The following is a 17,455-nucleotide window of genomic DNA, read 5'->3' as shown; positions in this document are numbered from 1 at the left end:
GGGGGGCGGGAACACCTGCCCCAGCCGCCGGGCTTCGTAGCGCTGCTGCGAAGCCGGGCGGGGGGGCGGGAACACCTGCCCCAGCCGCCGGGCTTCGTAGCGCTGCTGCGAAGCCGGGCGGGGGGGCGGGAACACCTGCCCCAGCCACCCCACTTCGGAACGCTGCTCCGAAGCGGGGTGGGGGGGCGGGAACACCTGCCCCAGCCGCCGGGCTTCGTAGCGCTGCTGCGAAGCCGGGCGGGGGGGCGGGAACACCTGCCCCAGCCGCCGGGCTTCGTAGCGCTGCTGCGAAGCCGGGCGGGGGGGCGGGAACACCTGCCCCAGCCACCCCGCTTCGGAACGCTGCTCCGAAGCGGGGTGGGGGGGCGGGAACACCTGCCCCAGCCGCCGGGCTTCGTAGCGCTGCTGCGAAGCCGGGCGGGGGGGCGGGAACACCTGCCCCAGCCGCCGGGCTTCGTAGCGCTGCTGCGAAGCCCGCGCCCCCCAGCCTTCAGAAGAGGTCCGGGGACAGACTGTCCCCGGACCTGGTCTGAAGGCGGTTTCCCTAGGAACGCATTAATTGATTTTCAATGCATTCCTATGGGAAACCGTGCATCGCAAGACGAAAAAACCGCAAGACGAAGAGACTTGCGGAACGAATTAATTTCGTCTTGCGAGGCACCACTGTAATGTCTCTCGTATTTTTTCCATGTAACATTTTTACAAATCAGTTTCATTTATTGAGACATGGGGGGGGGGAAGATGGGTGGGGGTGGGGTCAGGTGGCGATGTTTCTATTTTGCTTAATGTATGTAGGGTTTGGTGTCAGCGTTGCTCATGCTGTTCATTTGTGTTCCTTTGGTGGTGAGAGAGGTTGGGGTTGGCCTAGGGTGTGGTTGTTTGTTTGTGATTGGCTGTGGTGATCTTTGTTTTCGTGTGTGAGTGGGGTGGCTCCCCTTTATCACATACACAGCCCAACAAGAGAGTGACAATAATCCACCAACAGCATACAAATCAACATGGCTAACCTGATTCCTTTGCATTGTTATGTAGGACTGGGGACAGCCTTTGCCCCAAAGCAACTTTCTGTTGGTATAGAAAACAGACCAGAGGTCTGACTCTGTATGAGCCAGCCTTGTGGAAGCATTTGATGTTCCCCAGGTCCCAGCAGTTCCTCTTTTTCTCTAGTCTCAGAATTTATGTTGGGGAACAGATGTTATGCCCACCATTTTTTGCTAGGAGGGCTGCCTGGTGGAAAGGTTGTCAGGAGCTTCGGCTGGTGGCCCAGCTACGCCCCTATCTGGACATGAATAGCCTAACTACTGTTGTCTATGCTCCGGTAACCTTAAGGTTAGATGACTGCAATGCGCTATATGTAGGGCTGCCTCTTAAGACGGTTTGGAAACTTCAGCTGGTGCAGAATTCGGCGGCCAGGTTGCTCACTGGAGCAAGACGGCTTGAGCATATTACACCAATCCAAGTCTGACTCCACTGCCTACAAATTAGTTACCAAGCCCAATTCAAAGTGCTGGTTTTGACCTATAAAGCCTTAAATGGCTCAGGACCGCAATACCTCAAGGACCGCCTCTTCCCATATGAACCTACCCGCACCCTGAGATCATCTTCTGAGGCCCTCCTTCGTGTGCCCCCTCCTTGAGAGGTCAGGAGGGTGGCAACACGAGAGCAGGGCCTTCTCTGCAGTGGCTCCCCGTCTGTGGAATGCTCTCCCCAGGGAAGTCCGCCTGGTGCCTTCATTATACACCTTTAGCTGCCAGGCAAAAAGGTTCTTTTTAACCAGGCCTTTGGTTGATTTGATTGACATCCTATGCCCTTTTAAAACGTGGTTCTTTTTTGGTGGGTATGGAGTTGTTGTTATTTTGACTATATATTTTGTGGTATTATATATGTATTTTGTTCTGTGAACTGCCCTGAGCTCTTCAGGTATAGGGCAGTATATAAATTAAGTAAGTAAGTAAGTAAGTAAGGGTCACAGTAGCCCAATCTTGAATGCAGAAATCCTTAGCATTTCTAGGTAGGGCTGGGGATATACGGGACCTGAAATCCAGTCAGTATTGAGCTAGTTGGACCAGAGGTACATATAACTCAGTGTAAGGCAGCTTCCCCTCTTTCTAGATATGTCCAAAAACTCCAGAGCATAGGTTTCAGGTATTCTGAGCCGTGTGGCTCACAGTTCTGCTGCAGAACCTTATCAAAGCTTCCTATTAGCAGAGGCCCAGGAAGTTCTACCTGCAAAATACTGCAAGGGGGAAAGGAGCAGTAAATGTTGTGAAGTTATGAGGAGTAAAGGATGTTATTAGGGCCAGTGTGGTTTCTTCTGGGGGAACTCGGGGGAACCAGACCTTTCCACCCCAAATGTGAAAAGTGTGGCACTTCCTGTGATAACTTCATGGTGAATACTGCAAGCTTTTTTTCTAAAAGAAAAGAAAAGAAAAAAAGAGCGAGCTGTGAATAGGGCTGTGCACCAGCCACAATCTTTGGTTCGTACCCCAATATATCTTTGGAAAAGAGCATGGTTTGGTGCAGAAAATGTGAGAGGGTGACTGACTTGGCCCAGGAGCCGAATCCCATACAGATACTCTATTTTGTGCAAACCTGGTATAGGAACTATTTTGTGCAAACCTGGTATAGGAATACCATCTCTTACGCTGTGTCCCCATAATTTTGAGTCCCCTTGTTTTCCCCCATATTTGATCAGAAAATTAATTATTAACTATATAAATATGCATATGTGAACACTGATTTAATTCCACATTGAGAACGGAAGTTTCCTAGAAGCTGCACGTAGACCCTTTTCAACCTTTGTGTTCTTGGTTTCTTGAACAGACACGCCTGTTACAGTTTATATCTCTGCTGCCAAAACTAACCCAAATGCCTTTTTGGCCACCCCAGGGTAAAATCCTGCATCATTTGGAGTTCCTGAACAAACAGAGAGAAGAAATTCTGTCTTCTAAACTGAATGGGGAGACCGAAAGCCAGAATCTGCTGGTAGGTGCAAACCTTCTTGCCTCTCCAGGATGGTTATACTTGACAGAGTGAGGCCTTCTTCGCTTGCACAGTGTCCCAGGTTTGATCACTGGCATTATCAATTAAATGGATATTGGGTGGTAGAGTTGGGAAAGATCTCTGCTTCAGACCTTGAAGAGCAGCTGCCTGCAAGGTTAGACAACATTCAGCAGGAGAGGCTAAAATTGGTAGGGTTGTCTAGGGGCGAATGTAGTCCTTGAGTCCAAAAATGTCCAGCCATGCCAGCATTAATCCTTTAAGAATGAACCCCACAAAGCCAGTCCTCCTCCTTCTCGTCACTTCCTCACGGCCCTACTATTAGGCAGAGTGAGGTGGCCAAGCCAGGCTGAAGATGCCAGGGAATAGAGAGCAGCAGCTTGATAGATTGGTAGGTGAGAAGCAGGAAAATACTGAGGACAGAGGCAAGCAAAGAGGTCGTGTCCTGCTAAGTTAGCCTGCCTGCCGCCCTCAGCTGTGATTGATGTTCTATACCATTGTGAGTGTTGAAGTAAACATCAGCTGCCCTGCCAGTCAGGTTGTGCACATGGAATTAAGGGTACATCTAAATGTTTTTGTCTGGCCATGACTCTCTCCTTGCAGAAGCAGACAGACATGGAGAGGCAGGAAATCATGGCCGATTTCAAGCAATTGCACCAGTTTCTGGAAGAACAAGAACACCTCCTGCTGGCTAAGTTGAAGGAACTGGACGATGAGATTAAAAACTGTAGGAATCAACATATTGCCAAACTCTGTGAGGAAATGGCCTCCCTTGACAACCTAATGAGGCAGCTGGAGGAGAAACAGAAGCAGCCAGTGACTGAATTCTTGCAGGTGAGCAGTGGTGGAACGAAACCGTCCAGGTTGTCCTCTGGGAAAGGGCTGTGCCAACACACACTCTGTTCATTGGTCTGTAGAAGTATTCATAGTAGGCATGTTCACTTCAGTATTTGGTTGATATATAAAGCAAAGGGAAAAGTAATAAACTGCTGGAGGCAGGTGGTGCAAAGGACTGAATTTCTTTCATTCTGTCTCTTCCATCTAGAATATGAGAAGCATCCTGGAAAGGTATGTGGCTTTGTTATGAATATGAAAATGAATAATGTTAATTTCTTTCTTCGGAGGTAAGGGATAACTTTATTTGGTCTATACTTTTATGTGAACCAATCTAATTCACAGTTTACAGACCAATAAGCAGATCAGAAAACAGTTACCAATCTGACTGCACACTTTTACTAATTTTGTGATGCATTTTTTTGGGTTTTAAAAAAAGGCACCCAAAACTATGTATCTTGTGCGGGGAAATGTACAAAAAGCACATTGGGGGATGCATAGAAGAGCATACGAAAATGGATAGGATTTTGGGGGGAGAATGTACAGTGGTACCTCGGGTTAAGTACTTAATTCGTTCCGGAGGTCCGTTCTTAACCTGAAACTGTTCTTAACCTGAGGTACCACTTTAGCTAATGGGGCCTCCTGCTGCTGCTGCGCCGCCGGAGCACAATTTCTGTTCTCATCCTGAATCAAAGTTCTTAACCCGAGGTACTATTTCTGGGTTAGCGGTGTCTGGAACCTGAAGTGTATGTAACCTGAAGCGTGTGTAACCCGAGGTACACTGAATATAAAATGCATATTTTAGGAAGAAGTGATGATATTTCTTCATTTTTTATATTTTATATCATATCAGAGTTGGTGGTGGTGGTGGGTTATTAGATTTCTTACTTGCCCTTCACTGTCAGGTTCCAGGGCAGCTTCTGAATTGAAATACAATATTAAAAATAGTTAAAACAAATTACAATCCAAGAAAACAGGGTGGGTCCTAAAGTACATCTCCTAGATGACAAAGGTCAGGGTAAAGAGATACTCTTATTAGTTACTTGTGTGCAAACATAATTTGTTGGAGAAAATATTCAGTAAGGTTGTGCTCCAGATTCAGCTGGATCCTCGACCAAATTGGGCCGATTTATACCCTGTTATGATCAGGCAGAAGCAGTGACAAATCACAACTTAGTTAACCAGGCGCTTCTGACCCAGCTGTAATTTTAAACATGGTACGGTATGCAACATGTTGTGTCAGAATTTCAGACAGATTGTTTGAAAATATTTTGGCATCTTCAAAGTAAAGTTGATTTTTTGAAAAATGAGGCAAGATGGACTACTGATTGAACATTTGTATGTAGATTTTATATGGAAAAAAATGTTTAAGTCAATTTACATACCCCCCCTTTTATACTTCACTTTCCAGTTTGTCATAGGTCTTTGTAATGGCCACAGGGCAGACAATACCATTAGTTGCTATCACAGGCCTCATCCACACGTCTGCTTTTGCTGTGATTTCTAAGCAAAGGTCTGAGAAGTTTTTCTTTTGTCCCACCGCTTTTCCTGGGAAAACCTGCTGCTTACCACTGAATTGGAAGAAACATAAATCAGCCGAAAACCCTATAAATGTTTGCTTCTATTCAGCTGGCAATCCACAGAAAACCTGATTCAGAAAACCCGACTGACCTTGGTTCCGATTCAGTGGTAAACAGAGGGGACTTTGGTGGGGAAAGCAGGGGGAATGAAAGACAAACCTATCATGGACGATCCCTTGGTATCTTCCTGCTGCTCCCACTTTTCTCCTTCATTCTGACGGCTGAATTAAGAAAGACTTGAGAATGACCAGATGGAGCACAATAAACCTCACTTTCTTCTTCCTAGGTGTAATGAAAATAAGAATAAAACCATGAATGCAATAGCTTTTCCTCGTGGATTAAAACAGCAAATAGATAAATTATCCAAAATACATCCTTTTTTGGAGAAGGAGACCAAGAAATTCAAAGGTAACAAGGGTCATTGTATGATGTTTTAGATGTGGGACAGATTAGATAGATAGATAGATAGATAGATAGATAGATAGATAGATAGAGATAGATAGATAGATAGATGATAGATAGATAGATAGATAGATAGATAGATAGATAGATAGATAGATAGATAGATTATAGATGATATAGATATAGATAGATAGATAGATAGATAGATAGATAGATAGATAGATAGATAGATGATAGATAGATAGATAGATAGATGATAGATAGATAGATAGATAGATAGATGATAGATAGATAGATAGATAGATAGATAGATGATAGATAGATGATAGAGTTGTGTGCCATGCCAATTTCCAAAGAAGTGAATATTCTGGGGTCCTAGGCTGCTTTGCCAGGGTTCGAGTTTCCTATTGGCAAATGAGGCACAGCAGAGACTGGTGTCTTTAGGATATATGGTTTATTTATACATATAGGCACTCTGAGCCTACGATGGATGGGTTCACAGGCACCCCAAGACAGTCTTGTTTCTCCCATAGCCCCAGCCTTGCATTCAAAACAGGAACCCACCATCGTGTTCTGATTCTCTTTCCATCTTGCTGCCTTTTGCAGCCTGTCACATCCCTAAACTCTACTCCAGAACTCTGGTTTTGTCTTCTAACTCTCTCAGAGCTGGGGGAGGCAGCTCTTCTCTGTGTCCCCCACTCCAAACATGCTTTCATAACACTTAATGCTAATGCTGGAAGAGGGAGGAAGATGGAGTACTATGGCTAAATTTTAGATTTAGGCCTGAACACTCTTGCAAACATTCTAAATTTGAAGCAATGCCCTTGGAGCCAAGTATGAGTATTGACTTTTTCCTCATTTCACCTTTTTCCTCAGACGTTGTGCTCTCTGGACTTCAAGGAAAGAAAGGTACATTTCCAGGTTTGGAAGATCATTAAACAATTTTTGCAGATGAGATATGGGAGGGTTTTGCACTTCAATCTCCCAGCAGCACAAGATTACTGGGTCCCAAGCTGCATCCCCTGGGTTCGCATTTCCTTTTGGGAAATGAGAGACAGCAGAGACTGTGGTGTCTTTAGGATATATGGTTTATTCCCACATATATAGAATCTGAGCCTACGATGGAGGGGTTCACAGCATGGACACCCCAAGAGAGTCTTGTTTCTCCCATAGCCACAGTCTTGGATTCAAAACAGGAATCAACCCTCGTGCTCTGATTTTCTTTCCATCTTGCTGCCTTTTACAGCCTGTCACATCCCTAAACTCTGCTCCAGAACTCTGGTTTTGTCTTCTAACTCTCTCAGAACTGGAGGACTGGGAAGCAAACAAGAGTAGCTGAAGCTTGACATTTGAGTGTTCTTTTTTCTATTTCTTTATTTAAAATTCTGAGTAATCTTCATTACTTGGCATTGATTTTTCTGAATCACCCCCTCTCCCAATGTTTTCATAAAATGTAATGGGAATGCTGGAAGGTGTGGCTTGCTGGAGTCAGCTGGGAGTTCACCACACCGCAGCTGGTGTGTGTTATGATCACAGAAGCAGAGTCATCAGAGATTTCCTGCTCCCAACTGAACAACATCTTCAGAGTTTGTTAAGGGGGAAACTCCTCCCACACAGCTCAAAGTAACCAAGTGTTTAATGTCTTCAGACACAAGACCAGTCCTTCTGGTCTGAAGTAAAGATACGTACGATCAGATCCATTGACACTGATCACCATGCTAGCTAATGCTTTTGTGCAAAACCCACGGCCTCTTCCCCTGAGTCTCACAGAGTCAGACCCTTGACAGCAAACAGGACAGGGCACAGACAAGACAGACAGGATGAAAGCAATGCCTCAGAGGCTACTATTCCTTTCTCTACATGTGGGCACATTTCCTGGACCAATGGGAGGGTGAATTACTCCACAAGTCACACACTCAACCATTCTGGTGTTGCTATGGCAACCCAGTGCACCCGGCACCCTTATCTCAGGGCATCCAGTCGTGGGAAATGTGCTCCTCAAGGCACGAGCCCAAGTGCCTTACACCAACATGGAAGAAAGAGGTCAAACGATCATATACGATGGCTAAATTTTAGATTTTGGCATGAACACACTTCCAAGCACTCCAAATCTAAGGCATTACCTTGGAACCAAGTGTGAGTCTTAACTTCTTCCTCATATCAGTTTTGTTCCTTAAGCAAATATATGGTTCCAGATTGGGCAGCGTTACTCCAGCTGTCTGGACCTCCAGAAAAGAAAGTACATCTCCAGCTTGGGTAGGGTTCTTTGTTTTGGTTTTTACATGTGAGATTGGGAGAAGGGCTGAGCACAGGAGCATAGGAAGCAGCTTTTCTGCAGAGCCAAGCCGTCGGCCCATCTAGCTTCATATTGCCAACAATGACTGGCAACAGCTCTCCGTGGTTTTATCCAGGGAACTCACCCTACAGGGATTGAACCAGGGACCTTTGCAAGCATGCCTCCCTCTGAGCTTGCATCCTTGCCCTCGAGGGGCACTCCCTGAGTTTCTGAACTGACCTGCATGGGGGTGCGATTTCCCACCCCCCACCCCATTAGTACACTGGCTTTTCAAACCTCCTCCTCACTCAGAGCTGCACAAAACTTGGACGCAGGTTTGGGGCGCTGCCTCTCTAATTATTTCCTTTCTCTTGTAGGTGAAGACATGGCCATTCCTAAACTAGTCCTAGAAGCGTATGGCCAAGCACCAACCCAAGACATATATATGAAGCCACCATCGTTGGCCTTCTCAACAGGCACGTATTTGAACCAATCACGCGCTATCCCCGTATTATCAAATAAGAACATTAATTGTTGTTCCTATGTTATGGGAGTTGAGAGAATCACCTCAGGGACTCATTCCTGGGTATTGGATGTGGGGAACGAGAACTTCTGGGCTGTGGGGGTTGTCAAGGAGTCTTTAAGGGGTCACAATATTGTCAATTTGAATGATGGAATTGGGATCTGGGCTATTGGGAGGATTTCTACTGGTGCATATTATGCTTCCACTTCTCCTGGAATATCTCTGGGACCATCACCCTCGGCCAGCACACAACACCTTACCTTTGCGATTTGGCCAAAGAGAATCCGTGTGCTTGTGAACTATGAAGCAGGAGTAATACTCTTCCGTGATGCTGACTCAAATAATAATCTCTTTACCTTCTCCCATGCTTTGTTTTCTGGGGAGAAAATCTGCTCCTTTGTCTGTGTGGGGAAATGAGATGAGGTTGCCATTTGGTGCAAACTTGACAGGCCACTGGGAGGTGCCAAGTCCTTTAAAACCAGGTGTGGGTGGGGAAGTTTAAAAAACAGCATGGAGGGGTCAGGAGGAAGGAACTGAATCCTCTCCCCACCCATACTTTCCTCCCTCAAACGTCTGGGGAAATAACTTTTTTTTTGGGGGGGGGGAGTATGTGTGGTGTGGAAAAGGCTCAGGATATTAAGTCCCTGCCCCAAACTGCCAACTTCTTTAGAGGGAATTAGTAACAGTCTGACTCTATCATGCACTATTATTGCTGTCAAGTCTGAATGGGCCCTGCAGGCTTTCTCCTCCAAATAGCGTTCTGTTGTGGGAAACAAAACACATGAAAACTGCCATTCAGACACAGCTTCAGGGGGAAATAGTAGCTGAAGAGGGGAGGCTTTTCAACGAGGAACTGGCACGAGGCCCTGATCCAGATTGGCAGCGTGCTTCGGATCACAACCCCATAGCTATATTTTATTTGGAAAAAAAACACACAAAATAGAAGCACGATCAGAAAGGAATTGTCTGCAAATACATGATACACAGATAGAGACTTGATATGGGGGCATTTAAACTTAAGTATCTAAAGAGCTGGGTTGTTTTATGTGTTTCAAGTAATTGTTCTATATCTTTTTATAATTGTTTAATTGTTGTCACTCACTCTAGGACCTGATGTTGAAAGGTGTGTAAGAAACCTTGTAAATAAATAAAAGCAATTCCGTTTACTGCATATAAGCGTGCCATTAATCGCTGAATGTCCAAGCTGCTCAGGGTGTGGTAGTGGCCCAAAGGGCTATAATGAATGTGATAATGTGAACCCCTATAAATCCTTCAATATGCTTCTAATAGAGAAGTTATGGTAACCTGTTGCTTTAAGAAACTGAGGATTTTCCAAGATGCCGTCCCCCACTGGGACAGAAGGGCAGCTAATACATGAATCACAAAGATGCAGCTCATAAGTTAGAACGCAAGTTGATACACAGCGCAAATGGCTGCACGTAACACAGGTTCCCAATATGCATACTAACACAATGTAACAGAGCACAGTGAGAATCAAAGTTTAGTTTGCAATGCTTATTGCGCATGTGTATTAAACATGAAATAAGGTAATGATGTACATGATTGGTGAAAATTGAAATCCTTTGTTTGAAATGTTATAAATACCATCGCCCTGACCCTTGGGCGGGGTTGCAGTTTTGTGAAAAGATTCGACTGCTTTGCAGTAAACAACAATGGACTCCTAACTCCTCTTGTCTCTTGAGTTTTATTAACGTAAACTCAGAAGATAAGCCATTTTTGGCTTACAACAAGGGGATTTGCAGAACCACAGTTAAGTATCTCTAGTCTGAACCAGTGGAGGACAAGGTGCTCACGTCTGCTCTTATATTATTAAACTGCTGTTGCTTTATTTGAGTCTTTAATATATGAAATAAACAAGGGCTCCATTGATCCAGGAAGTGGGGAGTTGTGGTCTGAACCAGCAGGGCTCTTCTGAAAGTATGTGCTTTTAAGTGAGATAAAAATCAAAACAATTACTCTATGTTTGAAATGACTGGCTTCAGATTTAACATTTCCCAACATGACCCATGTTGATGTGAGGCACAGGTTGGGAGCCTTTTGCAGCCCAGATGCTGCATTGTGTCTGGAGTTTGAAAAAATTTGGCCCCACCCCATGGGTGAACTTTGACGGATGGTTGGGAGAATCACATAATATCACGATGAAATTACACGATTGACAGATGAGTTCCCTACCCATGCCTTATGGGGAACATTTAAAATAACGTGCTGCAGATAGATAGGACCAGTAGCAAAAGTGAGCAGAGTTCCTGCTATGTTCTCCATCCACACATGCAAGAGAAATTATCCCTGTCCAAGGATAGATTTTAGTCAGAAGTACACGCAAGGAATCAGTGAGGCCTGTATCCTGACGGCCATTTTGAGGGGCCTTCATCATTTGGCTCCTGAAGCTGAGGTTTTCCAACCCTAGTGGGAGCTTGAGCTCTTATTATTATTATTATTGCATGAAAACATTTATTTCAGTAAACCCACAGAGACACTTCTTTAATTGTGTACACTTGCCTTTAAACTTTTGCGGATTTTACCTGTGTTTTTATTGAAAACCATTTATACTATTCTTGTACCACAGCTTAGTGTTTTTTTAAAAAAAACAACCTGAACTGGTTTCCAAACATTTCCAAATAAACAAAAGTGGCAATGATACAACAATATTTCAATAACATTTCTTAAAAACAAAAGTAAACTATACATCATATAAAACTGAGAAGGGTACAGAACAGAAAATTTAAAAACAATTAGGAGCCAGAATCTAGCAAAACCTGGGTAAACATTTAAGTTTTTACGAGATGTTTGGAAATCTCTACTGTCTCCATCTCATGAATTATCTGAGAGAGAGCATTCCAGAGGGTGGGTGCTGCACCCACAAATGAAGTGACCACCCATGGGTGCTGGAGTGACCCCAGCAGGGCCTCATCAGCTTGAGCTCTTACTGCTGAATTTTGTCTCTCGTTTCACCCAATTCCACATTTCATCCGAGGAACAACTGGTATTTTTATCATACAAAATGTAGCTGCTTATTCACATCTTCCTGGTCTGACAACAGGGCAGGTGGATGAGACTCTCATGTACCTCGGTTTAAGAACAGCCCTCTTTACGTACTACAGTGGAAACTTGTGTTATGTACCGTCCTCCTTGCAAACACGAGCTCCGTTAACCTGGAAGTAGATGCTCCCAGTTGCAAATTATGCCCCGGGATGCGAGTGGAAGTCACACACTGGCAGCATGGCAGCAGCGGGAGGCACCATTCGCGAAAGCGCACCTCATGTTATGAGTGGTTTTGGCTTAAGAACGGACCTCCGGAACGAATTAAGTTTGTAACCGGAGGTACCACTGTACTCAGTTTACTCAGTTTACTCAGTCTTGTTTGTTTTGGGGGAAGTTCCCATGCATTGAAATTTAAGTTCCATTCCATTTGCTTTCTATTGTTAACACCTGTGGGAAAGCTAAATACAGATCACCACAGTAACATGCAAAGCAAGAGTCATGTTCCTATGCCACGTCCTCCAACAGTTCATACCTGCTTCAGCTGAGCTGGCGATCAGCAGTCCTCCTGAATCAGGCCGGAGATCCATCAAAGATACCCTCAACAGGCGACTGACTGGTAATAATTTGAGGGCATTCTTAAAGGAAAGTAGGCTCCTTTTCTTAAAGAGATGAATTGGCTTAAAGAGATGGATTGGCTTCGTGTGGGAGAAAAACTGTGGTTTAAATATGTCTGCTATCAGATCCAGAGAGTCACTCACCCACTGAGCATGGAGTCTCTGAGATCTCTGCAGAAACAGTTGCAGGGTTATGAGCCAGACACAAGGAATCTGGTCGCATGCTTGGACATGGCGCTGAGGAATTTCAAGCAGGAGCCTACATGCGTGAAGGAGAATGCCACTTTGTTGATCAAGAGTGATGGGGTCGAGTTGAAATTCTCCTGTGGGAATCAGAAATGTCTCATCTGCATAGATGACGCTGGCGGAGAACTCCAGTACAATGCCTCTGAGCTCTCAGGGGATGTCTATCTGTCAAGATTATGTTGCAGGCCCCAGCCACTGAATGTGGCAAATCTCCAGGGAGTGAAGGAAAGTTTGGAGAAATGGGAGATGGGAGAAGATTTGAGAAGGTGTCTCAAGCTGGCCCTGAAGGAGTTCCCCAAGGAACCCTTATTAGTGCAGGAAAATGCCCGGTTGATCATTAGGAAACGCAAAGTTCAACTGGAGTTCATCTCTGGGACGGGGCAATGTGAGATATTGGTGTGTTTTGACAAGGGGGAACCTCATTATGAGGTTGAACCGAAGACCTGGAAAATGTATCGCGAACGGCTACCACTCCACAAGGAACACCTGAATGCCAAGAATTTGGAAAAGATCCGCAGAACAGTGAGATCCCTAGCAGGGACGCCTCCTGATGTCCGGAAGAGCCTTAATATTGCCTTGCACAGGTTCTGCCAGGAACCGGAGGATGTGAAGAAGAATGCCCGCATGGTGATTGAAGTGGAAGGAGGGGAGATGGAGCTAATCTCTGGGACCAGAGAGAATTGCATTGATGTCTCCTGTGTCGGTGGGGAAATATCCTACAGATGCAGCCGTCCAGCTCCAAGGCACAGGAAAGGGTCGCAAAGCAGACAGGCACGAGGACGTCATCTCAAACGCTACCAGCCCTACCCACGCTACCACCGTGATCAACTCCCGCCCGGAAACCAATGTCCCCACTGTGGAAGGATGTGTGGATCCAGAATCGGCCTCCACAGTCACTTACGGACTCATTGTTAAAACCGTGTTTATGGAAGACAATCTTACTCGGCTAAGAGTGATCACCAAAGAAGAAGACCAACGCAACTATCACCAGATAGTTCTGGTGGCACTAAGCTTTGTTGTTCATGGGCACCACCTACGTACCTAAACACTGTCAGCTCAACCTCACAGGTCTATCTGCTTTCAGCAAGTCCTACAAAATTCTGGCCTGAGAGTTGCTCCGACAGCTCCCCATTTCCTGCCATTTTCTTTGGATCATGACCCCCACCTGATTTTGACCTTCCACTCGCTGATGTTGCTGACCTTCTGCCCTGGTACTGTTGTCTAAGATCTCACGTGCTGCTTGACCTTCACAATGCTCCTGCCTCTGAGACCTCTGATCCAGATCTGACTTCTCTGAAACTGGACCTTATGTTGTGGATGCCCCTGTCTCCGGCCATTGGATCCTGATCTCTGGAACTTTGACTTCATCTCAATAGCCAGCTTCCCTTGAACTCTGGGCTCCCTGATGGTTTGGAACAGAACTGGGCTGGGACCTGACACAAGCCAACAAACATGTAGGTGCTGTTCGGGACACTTTGGGGTGGTAAAGTGCAGTAAAATGTGCAAACGTGAGTAAAAATAACATGCAAATATGAATTATTTTAGGGAAATATATTATCTATGGGGAAATATGCTTTGCAAAAATGTGTCTGTTATCTAGGCTATCAAGTACTAAGCCTCCTGTTGATTTCAAGCACCAGTAGCACCTTAGAGACCAACTAAGAACAAACATACCCAGAACAAACTTACTTGGTCCTCTAAGGTGCTGCTGGAAAATTGTCTTTTTTCAAAATAATAATAATAATAATTTTTTTTGGGGGGAAGGATTCTTTTAAAGACTTTCTTGGGACAATAAGATTTTATTATTTAAGGGAGTTTTTAGGAGCTATCTTTTAAAATATTTTTTTTTTGTTTATTTCTTTTAAGTAAATAAATGTGTATATTAGAAGATTGCACAGAAATGTCCAGGACTTTTAAAACAAAGCAAAGTCATCGGAGATCCCAACAGTTATGGAATGGCAAGCCAAATTTTTCGAATATACGGAATTAGCAAAAATGACATATAAAATCTGACACCAAAAAGGGGCAAAGTTTGTAGACGAATGGAGTAAATTTGTAACATACATAGGAATTAATTGTAAAGGTTTAAGAACTACAGCGGGGTTAATATAACTTGTGACGTGTATAGAAATGCAGAAGAAACTGTAAGAGAAGATTTTTTATTTTCTTTAGGGGGAGAAGAAGAAAAAAGCAAAAAGAAAGGGGGGTGGAGGGAGGGGAAATGGATGGGGGTGGGGTGGGGTAGCGGTGTTTCTATTATGCTTAATATATGTAGGGTTTGGTGTCAGCGTCGCTTGTGTTGTTCATTTGTGTTCCTTTGGTGGTGAGAGAGGTTGGGGTTGGCCCAGGGTGTGGTTGTTTGTTTGTGGTTGGCTGTGGTGATCTTTGTTTTCGTGTGTGAGTGGGGTGGGTGGGTGTTTTGGATCATATTGATTTGTAGGCTGTTGGTGGATTATTGTCATTGTCCTGTTAGGCTGTGTATGTGATAAAGAGAGAAGATGTATTTTAAGAAAACCGCGACTGGGAAGGAAGGAAGTTGAAGCGTAATTCTATGCAATGTAAATAAGACGACATTAAGAATGATTGTAAAGATTGTTTTATTTTGTGTGTGTTTTTTGGAAAAGGTCAATAAAAAGCATTAAAAAAATAAATAAAGCAAAGCAAAGCAAAATGAAACAAAACCACTAACTGATGTAGGAATGCAGAGAACTGAATTTAAGCCTGGGGAAAACAAAATCTGAGTGAAACTGAAATTGCCACATCCGTAGCTGTTGGGACCTCACTTTAATCTCATTTCCTTTGTGAGTGAAATAAAAGAAGATGGTGCCAAATATCTTTAGTTTCTTTCTTTCTTTAAAGCATTTCTACCCTGCTCTTCAGCCAAAACACCTCTTGGAGCAGTTTACAAACATCAGTAATAAGATGTTCCCTGCTCCTACAATCAAAGAATCATAGAATCGTAGAACTGGAAGGGACCTCGAGGGTCATCTAGTCCAACCCCGCTGCAATGCGGGAATCTCAGCTAAAGCAGCCATGACAGGTGGCCGTCCAACCTCTGCTTAGAAACCTCCATGGAAGGAGAGACCACTACCTCCCAAGGTTGCGTTTCAGCACACAAATTGCCTTAGAGAATGTGAATTAGGTAGATTTGCCTTTGAACTGGATGAAATTCTTCCCGCGTCCCTCTCATCAGATGTCAAGGAAATAAACAACTACCTGACATTTAGAAGACATCTGAAGGCAGCCCTGTTCAGGGAAGTTTTTAATGTGTGACATTTTAATGTCTTTTTAATCTTTGTTGGAAGTTGCCCAGAGTGGCTGGGGAGACCCGGGTACAAATAATAAATTACTACTACTGCTACTACTACTGTTTAGGGAATTTTTTTAATGTTGATCTTTTATTCTGTTTTTAAGATTCTGTTGTGAGCCGCCCAGAGTGGCTGGGGAAACCCAGCCAGATGGGCGGGGTGTAAATAATAATAATACAGTGGTACCTCTGGTTACGAACTTAATTCGTTCCAGAGGTCCATTCTTAACCTGAAACTGTTCTTAACCTGAGGTACCACTTTAGCTAATGGGTCCTCCCGCTGCTACCACACGATTTCTGTTCTCATCCTGAGGTAAAGTTCTTAACCTGAGGTACTATTTCTGGGTTAGCGGAGTCTGTAACCAGAAGTGTTTGTAATCCGAGGTGTTTGTAACCTGAGGTACCACTGTAGTAGTAGTAGTAACAACAACAACAACAACAACAACAACAACAACAACAACTAAATAATGCTGCATCCCCCAGCCACGCTGCTCATAGTCATGTATTTTCCCTCTTGGGAAAAACAGGTAAGAGAGAGTAACGATGTCTATCCTGCCAGGGATCTGGTACAACATCTTTGCAACCAGGAAGTTCATGCAGTCAAGGTGCAGAGCATTGTGTTGGCTTCTGTGCTGACTGCAGAGGAAACTCCATTCAATAGGGGGCAGCAGAGAAACACAGGAGGCGAGAGCAGAGCTGAAACTAGGCTTTCTGTCACCCCCGTCAAAGACCCAGTTTGGCACCCCACCCCCACCCCCTGATGCGTGTTTGTGTACATACGTACACATACATACATAAATACACACACCCCTCAACACATTTATTTGTACAGGACATAAAAAGTAGGCAATATATCATCTGAATACAAAGGAACCCTAAGCATTATTGTGACTGTATGACCAAAGGGAAAATTAGCAGCCTTTCCAATAAAAGCAAATTGTTTGTCAAAAGTAGAACTTCCATGGGCAGCAATTGTCTATCTGAGGTCAGGTTTTGAATTGGATTTATTTGGTCACAGGATCGTTTAATGACTGCATTTTCATAAGATCAGCCACAATGTTCTGGTTTCCTTTTAAAATGTTTTGTCTCTGTCTCTCTTTGAGGCTTTTTGCCACCCACCCACCCATCTTCATGGTCCTGCACAAACCTTTTCAAGATTCCTTTCAATTTTATTTTTGTTCGATTACTCATTTTAGGAAATGATAATTTTGACATCTAGATTTAGGGCCACCAACCTCAATCTTCCCTGATCGGACCTCCCTGTCACCTCCTTGCTATGTGTACAGCATATATTCAATAAGAAGGGGTCGTCTGAGGGCAAAACTAGCCTGTGTTAATTTCAAATCTGTGCAGGACTGTTGTGTTTTTTTAATACAGTGGTGCCTCGCAAGACGAAAAGAATCCGTTCCGTGAGTCTCTTCGTCTAGCGGTTTTTTCGTCTTGCGAAGCAAGCCCATTGACGGCTTAGCGGATTAGCGCTTTTAGCGGCTTTCAGCGGCTTAGCGGCTTAGAAAAAGGGGGGGAGGAAAAATACCCCGCAGGAACCCGCAAGACATTTTCGTCTTGCGAAGCAAACCCAAAGGAAATTCGTTTTGCGAAGCGCCTCCAAAACGGAAAACTCTTTCGTCTAGCGAGTTTTCCGTCTTGCGAGGCATTCGTATTGCGGGGCAC

The 17,455-nt window shown here is 44.4% G+C and overlaps 2 protein-coding genes across 6 annotated transcripts in view; one reads left to right on the top strand and one right to left on the bottom strand.

Annotated features, from left to right (window-relative positions):
• LOC309364738 (zinc finger protein RFP-like) overlaps window positions 1-9,780 on the top strand; it is a 36,757-nt gene extending 26,977 nt beyond the window's left edge. For 2 of the 5 annotated variants that reach the window (XM_081902560.1, XM_081902561.1), the window contains exons 3-8: window positions 2,890-2,985; window positions 3,604-3,834; window positions 4,046-4,068; window positions 5,701-5,822; window positions 6,693-6,737; window positions 8,469-9,780. In XM_081902560.1, the coding sequence (XP_081758686.1) occupies window positions 2,890-2,985; window positions 3,604-3,834; window positions 4,046-4,068; window positions 5,701-5,822; window positions 6,693-6,737; window positions 8,469-9,031 (1,080 nt within the window). In that variant the 3' untranslated portion in view covers window positions 9,032-9,780. Of the gene's footprint in view, window positions 1-2,889; window positions 2,986-3,603; window positions 3,858-4,045; window positions 4,069-5,700; window positions 5,823-6,692; window positions 6,738-8,468 lie in introns of all 5 variants that reach the window. The other 3 variants (XM_081902559.1, XM_081902558.1, XM_081902557.1) reach the window with 3 other exon arrangements.
• The window catches only part of LOC309364708 (zinc finger protein RFP-like), a 110,154-nt gene that overhangs the window by 72,410 nt on the left and 20,289 nt on the right, over window positions 1-17,455 (bottom strand). The window lies entirely within an intron of this gene.

The sequence above is a fragment of the Podarcis melisellensis genome (genome assembly GCF_964234715.1).
Source record: "Podarcis melisellensis genome assembly, chromosome: 2".
NCBI classification, from domain to species: domain Eukaryota; kingdom Metazoa; phylum Chordata; class Lepidosauria; order Squamata; family Lacertidae; genus Podarcis; species Podarcis melisellensis.
Note: the sequence above shows the minus strand (reverse complement) of the source record. Positions and strands in the feature narration are given on the sequence as shown.